The sequence below is a fragment of the Gekko japonicus genome, unplaced genomic scaffold, assembly GCF_001447785.1.
Source record: "Gekko japonicus isolate JY-2015 unplaced genomic scaffold, Gekko_japonicus_V1.1 scaffold543, whole genome shotgun sequence".
Taxonomy (NCBI): domain Eukaryota; kingdom Metazoa; phylum Chordata; class Lepidosauria; order Squamata; family Gekkonidae; genus Gekko; species Gekko japonicus.
In genome coordinates, this window is record NW_015160225.1 from 923,608 (window position 1) to 942,576 (window position 18,969).

The window sequence follows — 18,969 nt, forward strand, 5'->3', positions numbered from 1 at the left end:
GTGTGAATGCACAGATGACCACTCGAACATCATCAGTTACAGGTAAGCAACCTGTTTATCCTGAGTTTTTGAACCCATCTAGAGGAAAGCCCCAGGGTCCAACAGAAAAGCCTGTAATAGCTGGCAACCGAAGAGGTGTCTTTCTGGAGCTGGATAAAGCACTGCTTAGAAAGATGACTAGGAGAATTCTTCAACTTTCTCCAGTAATTCATTAAGGCAGTGTGGGCACCAGCCCTAATAGAAGGCAAGCTAGATTCAGCTCACAGCAGGGCAGCTGGAGTGCCCTGAGTGAGGATCAAAATTATCTTTAGAAAGAAGTTTTGTGTTATCCTCAGGCTAGATATTGTGTTGTCGTCCCAACCCCAGATCTCGACCCCATACAAGAGTTGGGTAATTATTTTAATGTTTTAGATTGGTGTGACTAATTACTGATAACAGACCAAAACATTTGAACCCTAGAAAGCAGAGGTGCGCTTAGGTGCAGAATACTGCTGTTACCTGTGTAGTGGTACAGCCCAGAGGCAATTTGACCTCTTTATCACCTGCTTATGAGAACAGCCTACGAATAGCTTGGCTGTTAGAGCTCTCTTTTGCCGTAGGCCCCAGGGCAGGCAGGCAGAAAACAAAATTGGAAATGGAACCATTCGGAACTGCAGCACACTTTATGATCCTTGAATTAATGGGAAATTGTGGTTAATGCACTGGCCTGTTTGTTGTCCACCTCTAGAAATTGATTCCAAATGAGGGGAAAGACATACTGAGAACTGATCTTTCATGGGCCATGAAGTACTAGCCAGTAGTCCTTAGCAATTGTTCATGTCCTCTAAAGATACCTATCATATGTTCGTGGAAATGAAGTTTTTATTTTCTTAACTGACATTATTGATAATGTACAAGCACAAACTGTTTTAATTCCTCCGCCTCCTCAGGAAACTCCATGTTTAGAGCTGGAATTTGATTGGTTTAGCAGTCCTGTAAAGTTTCCCGACATGTCAGTGATTGAAGAACATGCCAATTGGACTATCTCTCGAGAACTAGGGTATAACTACAGTCCTGCTGGGCAGGTAAGGAGAACATTGCTATTCTGATTGTTTTGTGAAAACCATTAAAGCATGTGCACACATTCTTAAAATGCTTTATGGAGAGATGACAATTGATGGCAGTTGGTTTATATTAAGATCGAATCCAGTTCTCTGGACTGTTGTTTGACAGGGCCGTCTGTTGTTTGACGGGATTCAGATTTAAGCAGAGCTTTTACTGTGGAAGTTCTAGGAATTTGTAATACAGTTATCCTTTACAATCATATATGTCAGATCGTTGTTAATATAAATAGTTAAGTGTTCTAGTTCATTTTGCGAGGTTCTTAGCATCTAACTCAACAGGTCCAGAAAAGAATTCATAACCCTTTCAAGAAGTGGAGGTTAATTAATTCTGAGCAGTTACAAAGCTTTGGCATTACAGCAATCACATATGCCAATCTATAGGTAATCTAGCATATTGGTTTAAGAAAGAGGACCTATTTGGAGGGGAAAGAATGGCTTTGAGCTCACGATCTGATATCAGATAGAATAGGAATCTTCCATAGAACTCTTGGAGAAGCTATCAAAAGTTTTTTTGAAAATCCAAGTACAGGCTTACTGTCAGCCACAGATCCACTACAGCTGGTTCCCTGCCCAAGCCAGCTGTTTGGGGTGCCAAACAAATGTGGGAGGGGGTAGGTGTGGCTCACGCTTGTTGAAGTCTCCTGCTCTGGTGCTGTTGTCACTTGGGGTCCAAGGTGGGATGCAGAGGAAGTTTCGCTGTGCTCTTCCTTGGATCCTGCCTGAGTGACACGGAAGTAGGCCTGTGCCTTTTCCCATATCACTGCTGCATCCATCTGAGGTGGGCTGCAGAGACCCTTCTTTGAGGTGGCCTATGAAGAAGACCACTTGAGCTGGCTCTGAGCTCCACTAATGTAGCAGCAGAAATTACCAGCATGAGCCTTCTATGCTGCTGGATGCAGAGGACTCTTTACCATCACAACAGCTTAGTGGCCATATGGCTGAAGTGTTCCCATGCCTTTTGCTGGATGAACCTGACAGTGTTCCAAGAGCTGCTGGCAAGGCTCTGTTCGAAATCCCATCTTACAGTGCCAAGAAATTGTATTAGTTTCTCGGAGCAAAGCCTTTTCGATTGTGATTCTGGAGATGGGGGGTGTACTCCCCCAAGAGGCCCATTTATGTTCTCTCTTGGCCTTATTTCAGAAATTAAGTGAAACCCAGTTTTATGCCATCACCTGCTTCATGTTTAAGTGGAACTGTAATTTTAGTTACAGCTTTTGCCTTTGAATTATTATTAAACCAGTGCGTATTTATATGTATTTTTAAAGAAAAATTAACAGAAGTGGGGTGCTTTAGGAATGCTGGCATTAAAAAGTGTATGTGGCATTAAAAATTTATATGTATTTTTAAAGAAAAATTAACGGAAGTGGGGTGTTTTAGGAATGCTGGCATTAAAAAGTGGAACAGGTATGTGGCAAATAAATGAAATAGGCTCAAGCAAGCACTTTCCAGTAGTTTTAATGCAATCTAGTAAAAATGTGAATCCTGCCTTTGTTATTTGAGTGACACGCTGTGTCCCATTTTACAGAGCAGTAGAATAGCTAGAGACAACGAACTGAGTGAAAGTGACAAAGAGCAGCTCCGTGCAATTTGCACTCGAGATCCCCTGTCTGAAATAACTGAACAAGAGAAGGACTTCCTCTGGAGGCACAGGTATGAGACTTGGAGCTCCCAGAGAGCCAGTGTGCTTTAGTGGCTAGGGCATTGGACTGGGATCCCAAAGACCGGAGCTCAGAGCTCCAATCAGCCACAGAGCTCACTGGATGACATTGAACCAGTCGTTTGCTCAGAGTGTAACCTAATTCAGGAAGGGTGGGGCAGAAATGTGATAGATACAGTTCCATCCAAGTAACGAAAGTTCTATGAAGAGCAGGTGGAGTAACCATGGGTATGACACAGCCTGCCCCCTGAGGAACTCCTGGCCCAGACTTCAGGTGGGAGTGGAAAAAGACACCTGGACAAGAGATGAGAACGAATATAATCTCTCACTCATGGCCAGTGTTTTTGCCGGTTGTCTGTGAATCCCCTAGAAAGGTATTTACATCGCAGCAAACAAACTGCTAAATATAGTTGAGTAATCAGAAAACATTTGCTATAATACTTCACACTGTTTGTGCAAAAGCCATTTGCGTTTTGTTTTTCTTTGCAGGCATTATTGTGTAAATATGCCAGAAATTCTACCCAAGCTGCTTTTGTCTGTTAAGTGGAACTCCAGAGATGAAGTAACCCAGGTAAAACCTGCATTACTGGGCAAATGCAATTAAAAATATTAAAATATATCCATTAGGTTTTTTTTTTAATTCGTGGAATTGCTTTCATTACAATAGCTTGTATGAATGGGAGAATATCATTGAAGTTTAAATTCTGTTCTCATGCATTTCCGTATTTACCATGTATATTGTAATTGTAAGCCATAACTTCCTTCTAAAATGCTGTTAAGGGATAATGGCCCTGCAACAATTTCCTTTTGCTTCAATTAACATATGTTGCATACTTAACATTTGTAATTCCTTGCCACTAGATATTGTGAAAGATGCTGATTGGATAGCTTTTTGGGTGGAGGGAGATTGATGCCCAGGGCTTATCAGCAGCTCTTAGCCATGACTGCTAACTGTTCAGAGATAGTATTCATTATTTATTAATTAAATTAATTTATACCACACCCTCCACGCCGAAGCAGGCTCAGTATACCTTTAAATGCTAGAGACAGAGGAGTCAGCCCCTCCGTTTCATTCCTTGCTTCCAGAGGCACCTCGTTGCTTTCTTGGATTTGGTAGCAAAATGCTAGATTAGCTGCAGTTTTGGTCTGATCCCACAAGGCAGTTCTTGCGTTATCGTAATAGAGGTAGTGATGCAAATCCGTGGCATTCTCACCTGTGTAGATGTACTGCTTGATCAAAGACTGGCCTCCCATCAAACCTGAGCAGGCGATGGAACTTCTGGACTGCAACTACCCCGATCGGATGGTGCGTGCTTTTGCAGTGCGGTGTCTGGAAAAATTCTTGACAGATGATAAGCTGTCTCAGTATTTGATTCAACTGGTGCAGGTACCGTAGTCTGTTTTAATCAACCCTTTCTTTCATTGTACGGGCTTGCGTTTGTAAGATAAACGCAACGTGCTAAAGAAGGTTTGGTGGAGTTTTTCTGGAAAGTTGCGATTAACCCCAGAAAAGGTTAAGTCTGTTCAGTTTATTTGGCTGCGTGAAAAGGGCCGTGTGTAAAGTTTGCAGAGCTGTTTTGCTGACAGTTGGGTAAAATAGCATTGCAGCTGGAGAAGCTGGACAGGCTAAAAGAGAGCATAGTGGTTAGAGCTGCGGAGTAATACAGGAGGGGGTGCCTGGGTTGAAACCTCCACTCTGCCTTGACTAGCTCATGGTCTCACTGGGTAGCTTTGGGTCAGTCATTCTCCATCTCACAGAGTTGTGAGAATAACATGTGAGAATAACAGAGTTGTGAGAATAATATTCTGAACTCCTTGGAGGGAAGGGCTTGGATAAATATGGAGAGATAGCAAGAGATGACAGCGTGGTGAGTAAGTGCTAACTCCACCTGTCAAGCAAGTCCATCTCTGCCCCATGCATGTGGATTTAAAAAACAAGCAAACAAAACATAGAAATTAGGGAGAGGAACCTTGAATCTTGTCCTCTTAAAAGCAATGATGTTGAAATGGTTATTCTTGATCCAGATGATTAAGAAAGGGAGAGAACCAACTGAGGGAGAGAGAAATATTTTGTATTTTTACCTCGAGGCACTTTCAAAGCAAGTAATCTGCCCCCCTCCCCTCCTCAAGTTAAAAGGACAAAATTTGTCCTTTGTGCTCAGACTGCTGCATATAGAATGCATGTTTACTCGGAACAAGTCTGCCCTTTTTCAAAAGGGCCTGCTCATCGATCAATGTGTAACCTGGCTGCAGTCCTATGCACATTAACCTGGAAGTAAGCAATTCTGAAAAACAAGCAACTCTGGAAACGATCAGACCTGCTTCCAAGTAAACATGTATAGCTGGCTTAGGCAGCCTTTTTGGCCCAAGTACCCCCCCCCCAAAAAAAAGGCAATGTCTGCCTGTGGAGAGATTGGTGTGCTGGCAAACAACCAGGGCAGAGGAGGGAAGAGACAAGGGTTGTGCTTGGCCAGGCAAACTGGGGAATAGCCAAGCTCCAGCAGTGCTGTCAGCCTCTCAAGGGCTTGCCTGGTTGTGTGGGCAGAGAACCAGCCCTGCATGCTGAGCAAAAAAAACCCGGTCTGGTGTGCCACTGTTGGCACATGTGCCGGGGTTTGTCAGCCCCCTGCTACAGAGCAGCATGGTGTTCAGCTGCAATCCTATGTGCACTTCTTTGAAAATGTTCCCACATTTAAAATCAGATAAATGTACATAGGAACTCTAGGAATGAACTGCATCCAAAAATATGCTTCAGTCAGTTTTCTCCTACAAGATAAATAGCTGCAGACTCTAAAAGAGAGAACAGAGGTGGAGAGACAGACAGGCTCCTTTCAGACTCTAAATGACTTCATTTGTGCAGGAGAAAATAGAAGGTAAATCCACACTACTGATCCTGCATAGATAACCACATTGGCTCAGAAAATTATGGGCTTTCAGTTAGGTACAAAACAGGATATAAAGGCGGTGATGCTGTCTGTGAAACAAAGCAGGAGCCTTCAGGCACAGAAGTAAGTGCTGGCTCAGTTGTTTATGAAGGGAACTAAAAGTTCATTAATGCTGTGAACCAAGATTGTGCGAAGGATTTATTTAAAGGACAAGAATGGTGTAAAGGGGAAACTCTCATTCAGACCCGGTTGCCATAGAGGGAAACTTATATTCACCCTGGGTGACCAGACAAGTGGCCATTTACAAGTAATTTGCTTGTCATTTAGAGTACAAAACTTTAATATTGCCACATGCCTATATCAAAATGTGATTTGTAGCTCATTAACTTTGTTGCTTCTAGGTTCTAAAATATGAGCAATACTTGGATAATCTGTTAGTGAGGTTTTTACTGAAGAAGGCGCTGACCAATCAAAGAATAGGACATTTCTTCTTTTGGCATCTCAAGTACGTTTGGTTTTTCCGCATTAAGCTTGTGTCTTGTTATAAAACACATGAAATGTTAGATTAAACTAGTTGTGTGCCTAAGCATTAACAGATAACTAGCACTTTTAATTAGCTTTATTGTTTTATGTAGTTGAAAGTATGTAATTGATAAAAACTAGAGTATTTGCACTGGGTTCATAAAGGTTCCTTTTGTCATTATAACTTGCCTGGAGTCTGGTTTCAGAGAAAAGCAAGTTAAAAATGCTCTAAAATTTAAAAAAAATAATTGTTTTTTCAGTCCTTCCTACACTTAGTAACCAATGCAAGTGCCTTGGTACCGAATCCTGTTTTCTTTGTACTGTACTATAGATATAAGGATGATTTAAAATAATATTTAAATACTAGCTTATTTTTGAAAACTCTACGTTGATACCTATGCTGATTAATCCTGTGCATGAGATCAGAGCTGATTTTTACTGAAGTGATAACAATGTCTTCTGTAAGCCCAAACTGACTATATTGAGTTCATGGCCATTTCAAGGTCGCAGCTGTTTCCCATCTCTGCTAGTGGAGAAAATTTTAGTTCAGGAATGAAGTGAGAGTGTTTGTGGATAGCAAGATAGATATTAAAAGTTACTTAAAGTATTTCTTCTGATAGGTCTGAAATGCACAACAAAAATGTGAGCCAGAGGTTTGGTCTGCTTTTGGAATCCTATTGCCGAGCATGTGGGATGTACCTAAAACATCTGAGCAGGCAGGTAGAAGCTATGGAAAAACTGATTAACCTCACAGACATCCTCAAGCAAGAGAAAAAGGATGAAACGCAAAAGGTAACCTGATGTCCAGTGGAGCTGGACATAACTTTAAATGTGCTCCATGACAGAATCAAGAAAGCTATGCTTTGCATTTGCTGTTCTCTTTAGCACTTCTTACTGAAATGCTTTGTTTAAAAGACTCTTTATGAGAGCATGCCGGTTTGTGCTAAAAACTGGAACTGGTCACAAGCTTGTAATTCATGAATACGCTGTTATCTACCAGGTACAGATGAAGTTCCTTGTGGAGCAAATGAGGCGGCCAGACTTCATGGATGCATTGCAAGGCTTTATATCTCCTCTCAATCCTGCTCATCAGCTTGGAACCCTTAGGTATGTTCTTTCCCAGAATTTATAACAGTTTGCTGGAATGCATATTTCTTAAGTTAATACGTGTGGGAAATGTTGGGGGAAAAGAAACAGTCTTTAAAGGACTTGGGGAAAATATTGCTGTTTTCACAGGCTGGCAGTCTGACTGTTTGGGGCCGTTCTTAGTAGGTCCCTTGTTTTGAAAAGACGCAAGCCATTGGCTTCTGTGCAATGCTCCACCCACCAGATAAGGTATTGCTGCCATCGAGTTGGGAACAGGCTCTGTTAGAGCCTCATGGGTTGCAGAAGGGCTCCTTGCACCAACGGAAAGTACTCATGCTAGCAGAATGGATCTGTAAGAACATTAAAAGAGCCCTACTGTATCAAACCAGTGATCCATCTAGTCCAGCATCCCTGTCTCACATGGTGGCCAACCAGTTCCTCTGGAGGTCCAGCAACAGGGCATAGAGACCATGGCCTTCCCCTGATGTTGCCTCCTGGGATTCAGAGGTTTACTTTAGTCACTGTATCTAACAGCCGCTGATAAAGCTGTGGATCATGAATCTGTCTAATCCCCCTTTAAAGCTGTCTGTGCCTGTGGCCATCGCTACATCCCCAACACATCTGTGGAATCCAACCACTGATTTGTCCAATGTTGCCTGTGTCATGTGCCATCTGCCTAAACCCTCCGTTGTGGTGGTCCCTTTTTATCTATATATCTAATAGCCAAGTTGCCCCCTCCGTGTGGATATCTAAATCCGCACATTGGGGGCACTTGGGGGGGCAGAGAGATTTTCCTGCGCACTTGGAGCAGTCTCCAGATGTGCAAAAAAATCAAAAAAGTTGAAAAAAGTATATGGGGAATATTTAAATCCTCCCCCAAAGTAAAAGAGCATTCCCTGCGCATGCGCAGAGAACGCCCCGGCAACTGTCCCGCCACCGCCGCTGGGGCGGGAGAAGGCTTGGTGGGCCAGCGGCTGTGAGCCACTCAGGCCTTGCCGCCGCCACCACCGTTGGGGGAGAGGGGAAGGAGAAGGCTTGGCGGGCCAAGCTCAAGCTTCGTCGCGGGTGCTGGGGAGGAGGGAGAAGGCTTGGCGGGCCGGCGGCTGTGAGCCACTCAGGCCTCACCACCGCTGCCACCGAGGGGGAGGGGGGAAGAAAAGGCTTGGCGGGCCAAGCTCAGGCCTCGCTGCCGGTGCCGGGGGGGAGGGGGAAGGGAGAAGGCTGGTGGCTCCGGTGGCTGGGAGCCGCGCGGGCCTCACCATTGGTGCCGGGTGGGGGCGGGGAAGAAGGGGAGAAGGCTCACCTGCGGCTGCTTCCTCCTCCTCCACATTTGAAGGTTCATTTGTTTAAGCGGCAATTTTATCCTTTCCTAGGCTTGAGGAGTGCAGAATTATGTCGTCTGCAAAAAGGCCATTGTGGCTCAATTGGGAAAACCCAGATATTATGTCTGAGCTGCTGTTTCAGAACAATGAGATCATCTTCAAAAACGGGGATGGTGAGGAAGAATATTTCATTGTGGTTACATGTGTTTCCCATTGTCTTTACTGTCCAAGCAAACATCCATCTGTTCAAATTCTCCCTGCCAGTTTAAAGATTAATAGAACAAATCTGAACTGCGTGAGCTTTGTGAATAATTTTCATTATCTGCAGTTTGACTTTCTTTGGAATATTGATACCTTATGCTCATGATCTAGCAAAACGTCCTGACAAGAGCACGCGCTGGAATTTTTTTCCTGTTAGTTTCCAGTTTAACAGTTCTCTTCCATTTCCCCCCAAACTACAGAAGGGTTCACTGGAGAGGAGATGCTGAACAGGGAACTGACAGGAAAATTGTAATAGGTACATGGTTCAGCAAACCACATAGCTTTCTTCAGAGAGATTTCATGGTTTTCTGAACCCCAAAGTAGGCTTGCACTTTGGTTTCTTTCAGCATCATGAACTAAAACATGTCTGTTTTCCTCTTGGTACAGAACCTGCTTGCTGTGGTTCTGATTTTAAGAGAAACGCCATGTTGTCATTCAAAACAATTGCAGCGTTGTGGCTCAGAGGTTAAGATGCTGAGCGGCAGACCGGAAGGTCTGTAGTTCGGCAGTTCAAGACCCTAGTGCCACGTTGATGGTGTGAACTCCCATCTCTGGCTCCAGCTCCTGCCAACCTAGCCGTTCGAAAGCAAGAAATTGCAAGTAGATAAATAGGTACTGCTTCGGTGGGAAGGTAACAGTATTCCATGCACCTCGGCATTTGGTCATGCCAGCCACATGACCACAGAAATGTCTTCGGACAGCGCTGGCTCTTCGGCTTGGAAATGGAGATGAGCTCCGCCTCCTAGAGTCAGATTTGACTAGCTTTTGAGCAAGGGAAACCTTTACCTTTACCATGCCTTTCAGAGCCATGCAGCTGGCCACTTCTCTCTTTACTTGCATTAAGTGCTATTACCACAGGTGAGCGGCCCCACTGGTACTAGTCTGCCTTCACATCTCTCCAGCCACTGCCTCCCCACTCATGCCATTCTCTGTAGAGGAAAGGCAGCCTCCATAGCACCATACTAGATGAACAGCAAATCACTGTAGCTACTTTGCTGGGGAAAGTGTGTGTGTGCGGACAGGCATTGGCAGCAGCCTGGCTGGGGAGAGACAGCGGGTTATCTCCCTGGCTGCTCCATGGGTATGCTTTGTCTCTGTGTTCTGGGCATGAACTGCACACGAAACTGCCTTAAACTGAATCATCATAGGAAGGATTACAGTGTGTAAATGCAAGCCAAAAATATATAAGAGAAAAGGCACGCAGATGGTCCCAAGTTCAATCCCTGGCATTTCAAGAGGATCAGGTAGTGGGTGATGTGAAAGATCTCTGTCTGAGACCCTGGGGAGCCGCTGCTAGTCTGACAACACCAACCTTGATGGACCAATGGTCTGATTCAGTATATGTCAAAAATATATAGGAGAAAACACTGCAATGAGATGCTAAAATTTCCACTATTGGTTACAAACATGTATTTTACAATATTTTTAAAACAGATGTGTATTATGAAATTACAAACAACAAGGTAAATCCAAAAGTGTAAAGACTTGAACATGGATCATCAATTAGTGGTAACAACCTATAAATGTCAAGGAAGGTTTCTTATTCATAAAAGCATCATCAAAAAATCATCAGTCATCACAGGAGGATCCCGGGTAGGTTCACTCCTTTCGGTAAACGTCTTCAGTGAGACTAAAGAGATGTATACATACCATACTATTAGATTGTAAAATTACATTTATAATTAGTAAACACAATTTAAAGCACAGAATATTAGCTTACCTAACAGTTATTTTACGATAATGTAAAAGTATTCTCCAAGTTGTGTGATATACCATCAGCAATGACATTCATTCCTATGAAAGAATCTTACACTTGCATGAATGTCATTTCTGATGGTATATTACGCAACTCGAGAATACTTTTACATTAATGGTATGGCATGTATACATCTCTTTAGCCTTACTGAAGAAGTTTACCGAAACGAATGAACCTACCTGGGATCCTCCCGTGATGACTGATGATTTTTTGATGATGCTTCTATGAATAAGAGACCTTCCTTGACATTTATACGTTGTTTTCACTAATTGATTATCCATGTTCAAGTGTTTCCGTTTTTGGATTTACCTTGTTGTTTGTATTATTTTATAATACACATGATAAACTTGCCTGTTGTAAAAATATTAAAAAATATATGTTTGTTATTCTTACCTATAAATTTTCTCAGTTCTTCCCTTTCTGCTGGGCTCATGGAATATAGTTTTCGCTTAGGGAGTTTGTGGCCAGGGGGAATTTCAATAGCGCAGTCAGTCTTCGGGGGGGGGGGGGGGGTGCGCCACACTCTGTCTTGTCAAACACTTTTGACAAGTCTCTGTACTCCAGGGGAATTTGGTTTGGCCAGGCACACCCATTCACGCGTGGGTAATGGCTCCCCCCCCCTTTGGGTTCCAGCCATGAGTCTGACAGCAGGAGTCCACAAATCGGAGGGTCCCCAGGCTCCACTGGATATATGGGTCATGCGTTCTGAGCCAGGGCCCTCCCAGCACCATGGGGAACTTGGCCGACAGATTTACTATGAAGGCCCGGGATTCCCAGTGAGAGCCCACTCCTAGGGGCAGGTGGGTGGTGCAGTGGACACAAGGCTCCCCCTTCATGGGGGACCCGTCCATCTGGGAAAGCACCAGGGGCTCCCTCAAGTCTCTTAATTCCGCTCCCAGCCCCGCCACCAAGCCAAGGCTAATTATGTCTCTAGTGCATCCTGGATCAATGAGAGCCTTCACTCTGATGTAGGTTTGGAGAGGAGGGTTAACTACAGTCACTGTCACAAAAAACAAGGGGGAAGAGGGCCTCACTGACTCTGGCACTGGAGAAGCACGGACCTGCCGTTTAGCCCCCTTCACAGCAGGTCCCGACCATTTCCTGCTGGCTGTTGGAAGTTCTTCCTCGCTCGACTGGAGGGCATTCAGATGCTTGAAGCGGCCTGCTGACGGCTTGAGCTTCTTCTTTTCTTTCGCCTTGCCCTCCTCCTTCTTTGCTGGCCCTGAACTCTGTTCACGTGAGCAGTTGGAGGCAAAGTGCCCGGGCCCGCCCCTGCACTTCAGCCACAAGCCTTGCTACATCCAGTGTTCCCTGTCACTCCCTCTCCCTGGGGCCCAACCACGCTGTGCCCTGGCCCCTCTGCCAGCCCCTTGTGCTTTTGGTGGCCCCGCAGGAGGCTTGGGATGGTACATCTTCAGGAGACTGCAATGATTCTCAGCCTTGCACACCACCTGAATCTAGCTGTTGAAGGGACTAGGTTCTCCTGGGTCAGGGCTTCATCCAGGATGGTGTGGTTCAGGCCGGCCCGGTAGAACTCTATCAGCACTTCTTCCAGCCAGCCTTGCAGTTTAGCTGTACAATTTCATAGCCGGAACCCCAGGTAGGCCACTCTGCTCTTCAGAGACAAAGGTGTGGCCCCATTCTCTCAGGAACTTGTGCATTTGCAGCACGAAAAGGCTAGCTTCCCTGGGATCCCATCAAAAGCAGCTCCCAGTGCATTCCTGGGGGGTGCAGGAACCGGGGGCGGAGCGGGGGGCGCCAGAGCCCCTTTGACCCATGGAGCTGGAGCACTTGCTGCAGGACATGGCGAATGGCATCGAGGAGGCCGTCCAGGGCAGCTCTGTGTAGCTCTGCCGTTTTGGTCTTCATCTCCTGCCAGACAAGCTCTATATCCTCATTCTGCAGCTGATGTCTCATGGCCTTCAGGCTCTCGGGGTCATCCCAGAACACTCCTGAGACCTGGAGCCACTCGTCAACCGCCCACCGCCGCCAGGCTCCTGTCTCTCCAAGGAAGGGGGTAGCCCAGTCTGGGGCATCCCGCCATCCCATCTCTGTTTGTCAGCCCGTTGTCTTCACATCAGGCCCCCGGGGTTCCCCTTCAGGCAGCACGGTGCCCTCCTCTCTGTTTCAGTCTCCTCACCTCCAGCGCTCATCACGTCAGTGATGTGCCGGGTCAAGAAAGAAAGGCAGTTTTTTATTTATATTTTTATACTTTCAATTTCTAGACCGCTCAACCCCCGAAGGGCTCTGAGTGGTTTACATAGTACAGTTAACACTCCTAAGTAGGGCCACGCACAGTATTGGGGAAGGGAATGCCTACCAGGCACCCTACCGGTTAGTTGTTTATTTCATAGTTCTGACACTATGTCACGTCCTGGACTCAATCACTCTCACAGCACTCTTGTTGCAGCAAGATTTGTTTATTGGGAGGTAAACAGATTCCAAGCATAGACTAATTCTGTGTCAGAACTGGCCACCAGATGCCAGGTCTGACCCTATACAAAAAGCAGGACAGCTCCTCTATGCAAACCACCCAAATAATGTTTTGTTTATTTATTTAGTAAATTTTTATCCCGCCCTCTCGGCCAATGTTTGCCCTCAGCCCGCCAAACTTCTAGGCCTACCCCCCGGGCCGGCCCAACACCTGCAAACTGTCAGTTACATCCCAAGGGCAGGCGAGAAGCTGAGATCATGCACTTCCCAGGGTCCCATACGTACTACGCAAGCTCAAGCACACATTCCCCCCAGCATTCACTCCCCCCCCCATCCTGGCAGAGGAGATAAACCGCATGGGAGATAAAACAGTGAAAGAAGCACATTTAAGAAAGCAACAGACCAGGAGTTTGCCTGGACAGCATTCTATGGCAAGCGAGGCCTGAGCTTGACATTTGTAACTAATATTGGAAATTTTAGTGTCTCATTGGAGTGTTTTCTCTTATATATCTTTGACGTATACTGAATCAGACCATTGGTCCATCAAGGTTAGAGTTGTCAGACTGGCAGCGGCTCCCCAAGGTCTCAGGCTGAGGTCTTTCACCCACTACCTGATCCTCTTGAAATGCCAGGGATTGAACTTGGAACCTTCTGCATGCCAAGAAGATGCTCTACCACTGAACCATGGCCTGGCCCTGAAGATAGAAGAACTTGCTGAGGGGGGAAAGTATAAGAGGCGGGTGGCCAGAGCAGCTAGTGAACTCCCCACTGCTTGTCTGCCTAGTATTAATTTGTGGGGACATTTTTCTTAGATTGTATGAAATGCCAAGGTGAAATTCAATCTAGACAATGCAAAGCTTCAACATATTAGTAATCAAAGTTTTGACGTACCAAAAATCAAATTGTATCTGACATTCCAAAAGGTTTACCGTGTTTGTATGTGCTCGCGTGTTTCAGATCTGCGCCAAGATATGCTGACGCTTCAGATCATCCGAATTATGGAAAATATCTGGCAAAATCAAGGTCTTGATCTTAGGCAAGTATTTGTAAATTGTGCTGACTCCAAATCTTTACCTCCAAATTTTGTTTTTCATGGCCACCTCTGCCTGATGAAGAACTCACTTCGCTCAAGCAGAAAACCTTTTATCATTTATCGTGATAATAATCGGCTCTGCCTGTGCTTACGAGTAATGGTTTAGATTTTCCTCACTTTCTAGCTAGTGGCATTACAGCCTGCCTTTGCCTTCTGCTTGCAGCAAAGATACAAACGGCTTCAGAACCAAGTATCATTACAACTGATGTGCTTTCCTCCCCCCCCCCCTTAGGCCAGGATCCATATACATACTTTAGGTATACCCAGTGGGATGTTTTATTTGAAACAGCAGGGCCCCCCCCTAGGGCCGGCTCACTCACTAAGGCGAACTAGGCAATCGCCTAGAGCGGGACGGCCCTTAGGGGCACCAAACTGCACCTGGCCCCGTACTCTGGGAGTTTCTTGATTATTTGTGTTTTTCATTCTTCCTAAAATGCATTTATTTTTGAAAATTGGTGGGCGCGGGGGGGGGGGCAGAAAGGATCCTCGCCTAGGGTGCAAAATAAGCTGGAGCCGACCCTGCCCCCCCCCACTTCTGAATCCCCTCTCTAATTTAAAAAGTGTATCATGTGCCCTGGGGGACCACTGTTCTGGCAAGTCAAGGCCAAAGCCAGTCTGGAACTAGTGGTATAGTTCTTTAGAGCCCAGACCTCTTGGTTATGTATCCAGATGGCTTTGTTTTCAGTGGCCTTCTGGTTAGAAAAGCAAACCTTGGTGCTGCTCAGACTGAGACTTCTAAACCAGGCCTGCATGTGGTTGACCCTGTCAAAGCAATGTACTCCCAATTCCTTTTCTAGGATGCTTCCTTATGGTTGTTTATCGATTGGTGACTGTGTGGGGCTCATCGAAGTTGTGAGGAATTCGCACACAATCATGCAAATTCAATGCAAGGGTGGCCTTAAAGGTGCGCTGCAGTTCAACAGTCATGCGTTACACCAGTGGCTCAAAGACAAGAACAAAGGGGAAATGTAAGTGAGATTTTCTTCTATTTTCTGTCTTATTGACCAGTTTCCCACCTTGATGGAAGCCTTGATATCTTCCGGTCTTCCTCTTTCACATGACAGTGTTTTATAATTGGGCATTTGTATGGTATGGCTGCCATTAGAAGGAGAGCTTTTTCCGTCAAGAGCTTGGGCAATCTTAGTAGGGCTCTTACATGTCTTCGGTGTGCTACAAGCTCTTGCAGCTTCACCAGATTTCGGAAGCCATTCGCTGTGCACTGTGGGGAGTCCCTGACCTGGATGGCCCAGGCTAGCTCGATCTCACCAGACCTTGGAAGCGAAGCACCATTGGTCCTGGCTAGTATTTGGATGGGAGACCACCGAGGGAATCCAGAGTTGCTTTGCAGAGGCCAGCCATAGCAAACCACCTCTGTTTGTCTCTTGTCTTGAAAACCCTACGGGGTCGCCATAAGTCATCTGCGACTTGACGGCACTTTAAGCATACATGAGAAGACACAAGGTTCCTAGAGTATAGTCTGAACCCCAGTGGGGGGGCAGCTTTGGGTAATGGCTTAGGGGAAAAGCAATTGGAGACTTACAGCCTCATCTGTTTGTTTACACTGTTATTCATCTAAGCAGTCATTCTAGTCAGCCCTTCTGTCTTCGGTAGCATCAGTTCGCCCACAAGCAAACAGCATGCCTTTGGACACACAAACCCCAGTCCAGTCAGCAGCACAATCCATCCCTTTCCTTTCCTGCCTACACTCTCACTGGCTAAACAGTTCTTCTCCAGTTCTCACTCAGGTAGATGGAGTCCAGTAGCTATGAGTGCTCAAATGTTAACCAATCCACATTGAACCAAATGTCATCTAGCTTCCAGTGCCCATTAAGGAATCTTACTGAGCAAGCGGCTGAATGAAATACTTAAGTAAAAGGCCAGTGTGCGATATTACAAATGCTCTCTGTGCTTCTGATAGGTATGATGCAGCTATTGATTTGTTTACACGCTCTTGTGCTGGCTATTGCGTGGCGACCTTCATACTGGGAATTGGCGATCGTCACAATAGCAATATCATGGTGAAAGATGATGGGCAGGTAAAAATCTGCTTTATTTGTGCAATACAGTGCTTTTCTGACTTCCTGCTTTTTGAGAACACTTGGCATGTCAGCTTTGCTGAGAAACCCCTGAGCATGTACCAGATAATCCCTGTCTGTTGCTATGGATTCTGGAGCGTTAGACAAAGGCACATGCCAGTTAAGTCTGATGGACCTCTCATTGCCCACCTCCCAATGAGAATGTTCTCTGTGATCCACCATTCGTCCTCAGCTGTGTACTTCAATAGAAAACATGTTGTGGAGAATAGGCTGCCTTTTAAAGAAGCTTGTCTACTGACACTGATAATAGCCCTGCTGGTTCAGATCACTGGTCCGTCTAGTCCGGCATCCTGTTTCACGTAGAGGCCAATCACTTGCCCTGGAGGGACAAGAAGCACAGCATGGAGGACAAGACCCTTCCATGATGTTGCCTCCTAGCAGTGGATCTGGGAGGTCTGCTGCCCATGAATGTGGACGATACCTTTAATTACCATGGCTGTTGTGGAGGATATCTCCTCCGTGATTCTGTCTGATCCCCTTTTAAAGCCATCTATATTTGTGGCCATAACTGCATGAACCGGCAATGAATTCTACAATTTAACTACTCACTGACTGAAGAATTACTTCCTTTCATCAGTTCTGATTCTGTTGGCCATCAATTTCATTGGGTGCTCCCAAGTTCTAGTATTATGGAGAGGTAGAGAAAATGCTCTCTCCACTTTCTCTACTCTGTGCATAATTTTATAACCCTCTATCATACTCTCCCCCAGTCATCTTTCTTCTAAACTGAATAGCATAGTCCAGGGGTGTCAAACATGCGGCCCGAGGGCTTCTATCAGGCCTGCCGTGGAACTGGCTGTATTCTGCTGCTTCTTCCAGTTCTGCTGCTGTTGTGTCATCGTAGGTTTGCAGATTACCGATACCACCCTGAACACCTGAACAGCATACTCAAGACTACAACAACACAGACACTTTGATGCAATAATTCAGAGCAAGAGGTGTCAGTTATCAGACACTGTTAAATAAACAAAATATTGCAAGAGTGCTAACATTTTAAGTATGTTTTTAAGTTAAAATACAACCCCTTTGTGTCTGTGTCCTTTATAAAGTTTATATCTCCGCTACCTGGCATTACATTTTATGACACACATGGCCCAGCCCAACAAGGTCTCATTTATGTCAGATCTGGCCCTCATAACAAATGAGTTCGACACCCCTGGCCTAGTCTTTTTCACCTTTCCTTATAGGGTAGTTGCACCAACCTCTTAAACAATTGAGATGCCTTCTTCTTTACTTTTTGCAGCGCTGAAATACCCTTTTTAAGATACACCAAATGAGGCCAGACCAGATCTACACAGGGTCATTACAATATCAGCTGTTTTATTTTTAGTTGCTTTCTCAATAATTCCCAGCACAGATCACCTTTTTCACCACTGTGGCACACGGAATTGACATTTTCATTAAGCTGTCCACTACCACCCCAAGATGTCTTTCCCTCTCAGTGCCAGCCAGTTCAGATCCCTTCAGCATATAGGGTTTTTTGTTCCAATGTGCATCCCCTTTGTACATCAAATTTCATATACCAAGTTGTTACCCTTTCAGCCAATTCTGAGGAACCCTTGATTAAGCTTTTTGAGAATGCAAGGGTTCCCTGGAATACAGGTTGAATGCCTCTGGTGTAACTCATAGGCAACTGGGCTTTGGCCACTGTGTGACACAGAGTGTTGCACTGGATGGGCCACTGTCCTGATCCAGCATGGCTTCTCTTATGCTCTTCTTGTACTGCTGCTTTAATGTTTGAAAAATCAAAGCAGTAACTAGATGTAAAACCCTTCACCCTCTTCGCTTTCCTGATTAGGTGATAATCTAACACATTCTTTTCTTTAAAGCTGTTCCACATTGATTTTGGACATTTCTTGGATCACAAGAAGAAGAAGTTTGGATACAAACGTGAGCGGGTGCCCTTTGTCTTAACGCAAGATTTCTTGATAGTGATTAGCAAAGGAGCCCAAGAATGTACCAAAACAAAGGAATTTGAAAGGTGAGCTGTCTTGGAACTGACCTTCCTGATTCATAAGCAAATTTTGTTGCATTGTTCACTCGTTACACTTCCCATATTTCAGGGTAAGACACATTTTAGAGACAAAGGGGCTTGATTTCTGTGTGTTCCCTTGGTTTGAATTGAGCTTTTTCTTGGAACAAAACGGTGTGTGTGTTTATGTATGCTTAAGAGAACTCTAACAGTGCAGTTCATGTTTATCCTTTATTGAGTAGCGATGGTTTTTAATACTTGGAAAGGGCTGTAAGGCAAAGAACAATGAGAATGTAGTATACTGCATATGTACATGGGAGTTTTTCCATCCTCTCATCTTCCCGTCCTAAATTCTGCCCCTGAAATTTGGGGAGAGGGGCAACCTCAAAGCAATGTTCCATGAAGCATGACTAGCTGACACTGGAAAAGAAACTTGGTACATGCACACAACTGGCTGTGCACATGGTCCTCATGCAAACCTGGCTTATCTTAAAATTTTGCATTTTGGATTCCAAGTAGTCTTAAACCCTTGCCTTATGAAGCTGGCGATGATCTGATCTTTGCAAATTTAGGAAGATGCATAGTGCTGTTTATTAATAGAATATAATGCCTCACAAATGAAATGAATGTTCAGCTCTTGCCACAGTCTCCTATCCCGGATGAATGCAGACTCCCTCATCCCTTTCTGCCCCTCAGAGATGGAGGTAGAAGGGTATGTATCAGGGTGCCTGTATGGTTAGTCACTTCCCCCATTGTATGTGTGTGTGGCCTTAAGTAGGAATT

At 45.1% G+C, this 18,969-nt stretch overlaps 1 protein-coding gene across 2 annotated transcripts in view; it reads left to right on the plus strand.

Moving 5' to 3' along the window:
- Nucleotides 1-18,969, plus strand: part of PIK3CA (phosphatidylinositol-4,5-bisphosphate 3-kinase catalytic subunit alpha) — a 61,719-nt gene that overhangs the window by 36,882 nt on the left and 5,868 nt on the right. For both annotated transcript variants that reach the window (XR_001482540.1, XM_015411851.1), the window contains exons 10-21: nt 930-1,064; nt 2,629-2,753; nt 3,250-3,331; nt 3,983-4,147; nt 6,047-6,150; nt 6,788-6,959; nt 7,168-7,274; nt 8,627-8,748; nt 13,983-14,061; nt 14,916-15,086; nt 16,037-16,154; nt 18,044-18,195. Coding sequence is in view for 1 of the 2 variants with exons in the window: in XM_015411851.1 (XP_015267337.1) it covers nt 930-1,064; nt 2,629-2,753; nt 3,250-3,331; nt 3,983-4,147; nt 6,047-6,150; nt 6,788-6,959; nt 7,168-7,274; nt 8,627-8,748; nt 13,983-14,061; nt 14,916-15,086; nt 16,037-16,154; nt 18,044-18,195 (1,532 nt within the window). In the remaining variant the exon portion in view is untranslated. The remainder of the gene's footprint in view (nt 1-929; nt 1,065-2,628; nt 2,754-3,249; nt 3,332-3,982; nt 4,148-6,046; nt 6,151-6,787; nt 6,960-7,167; nt 7,275-8,626; nt 8,749-13,982; nt 14,062-14,915; nt 15,087-16,036; nt 16,155-18,043; nt 18,196-18,969) is intronic.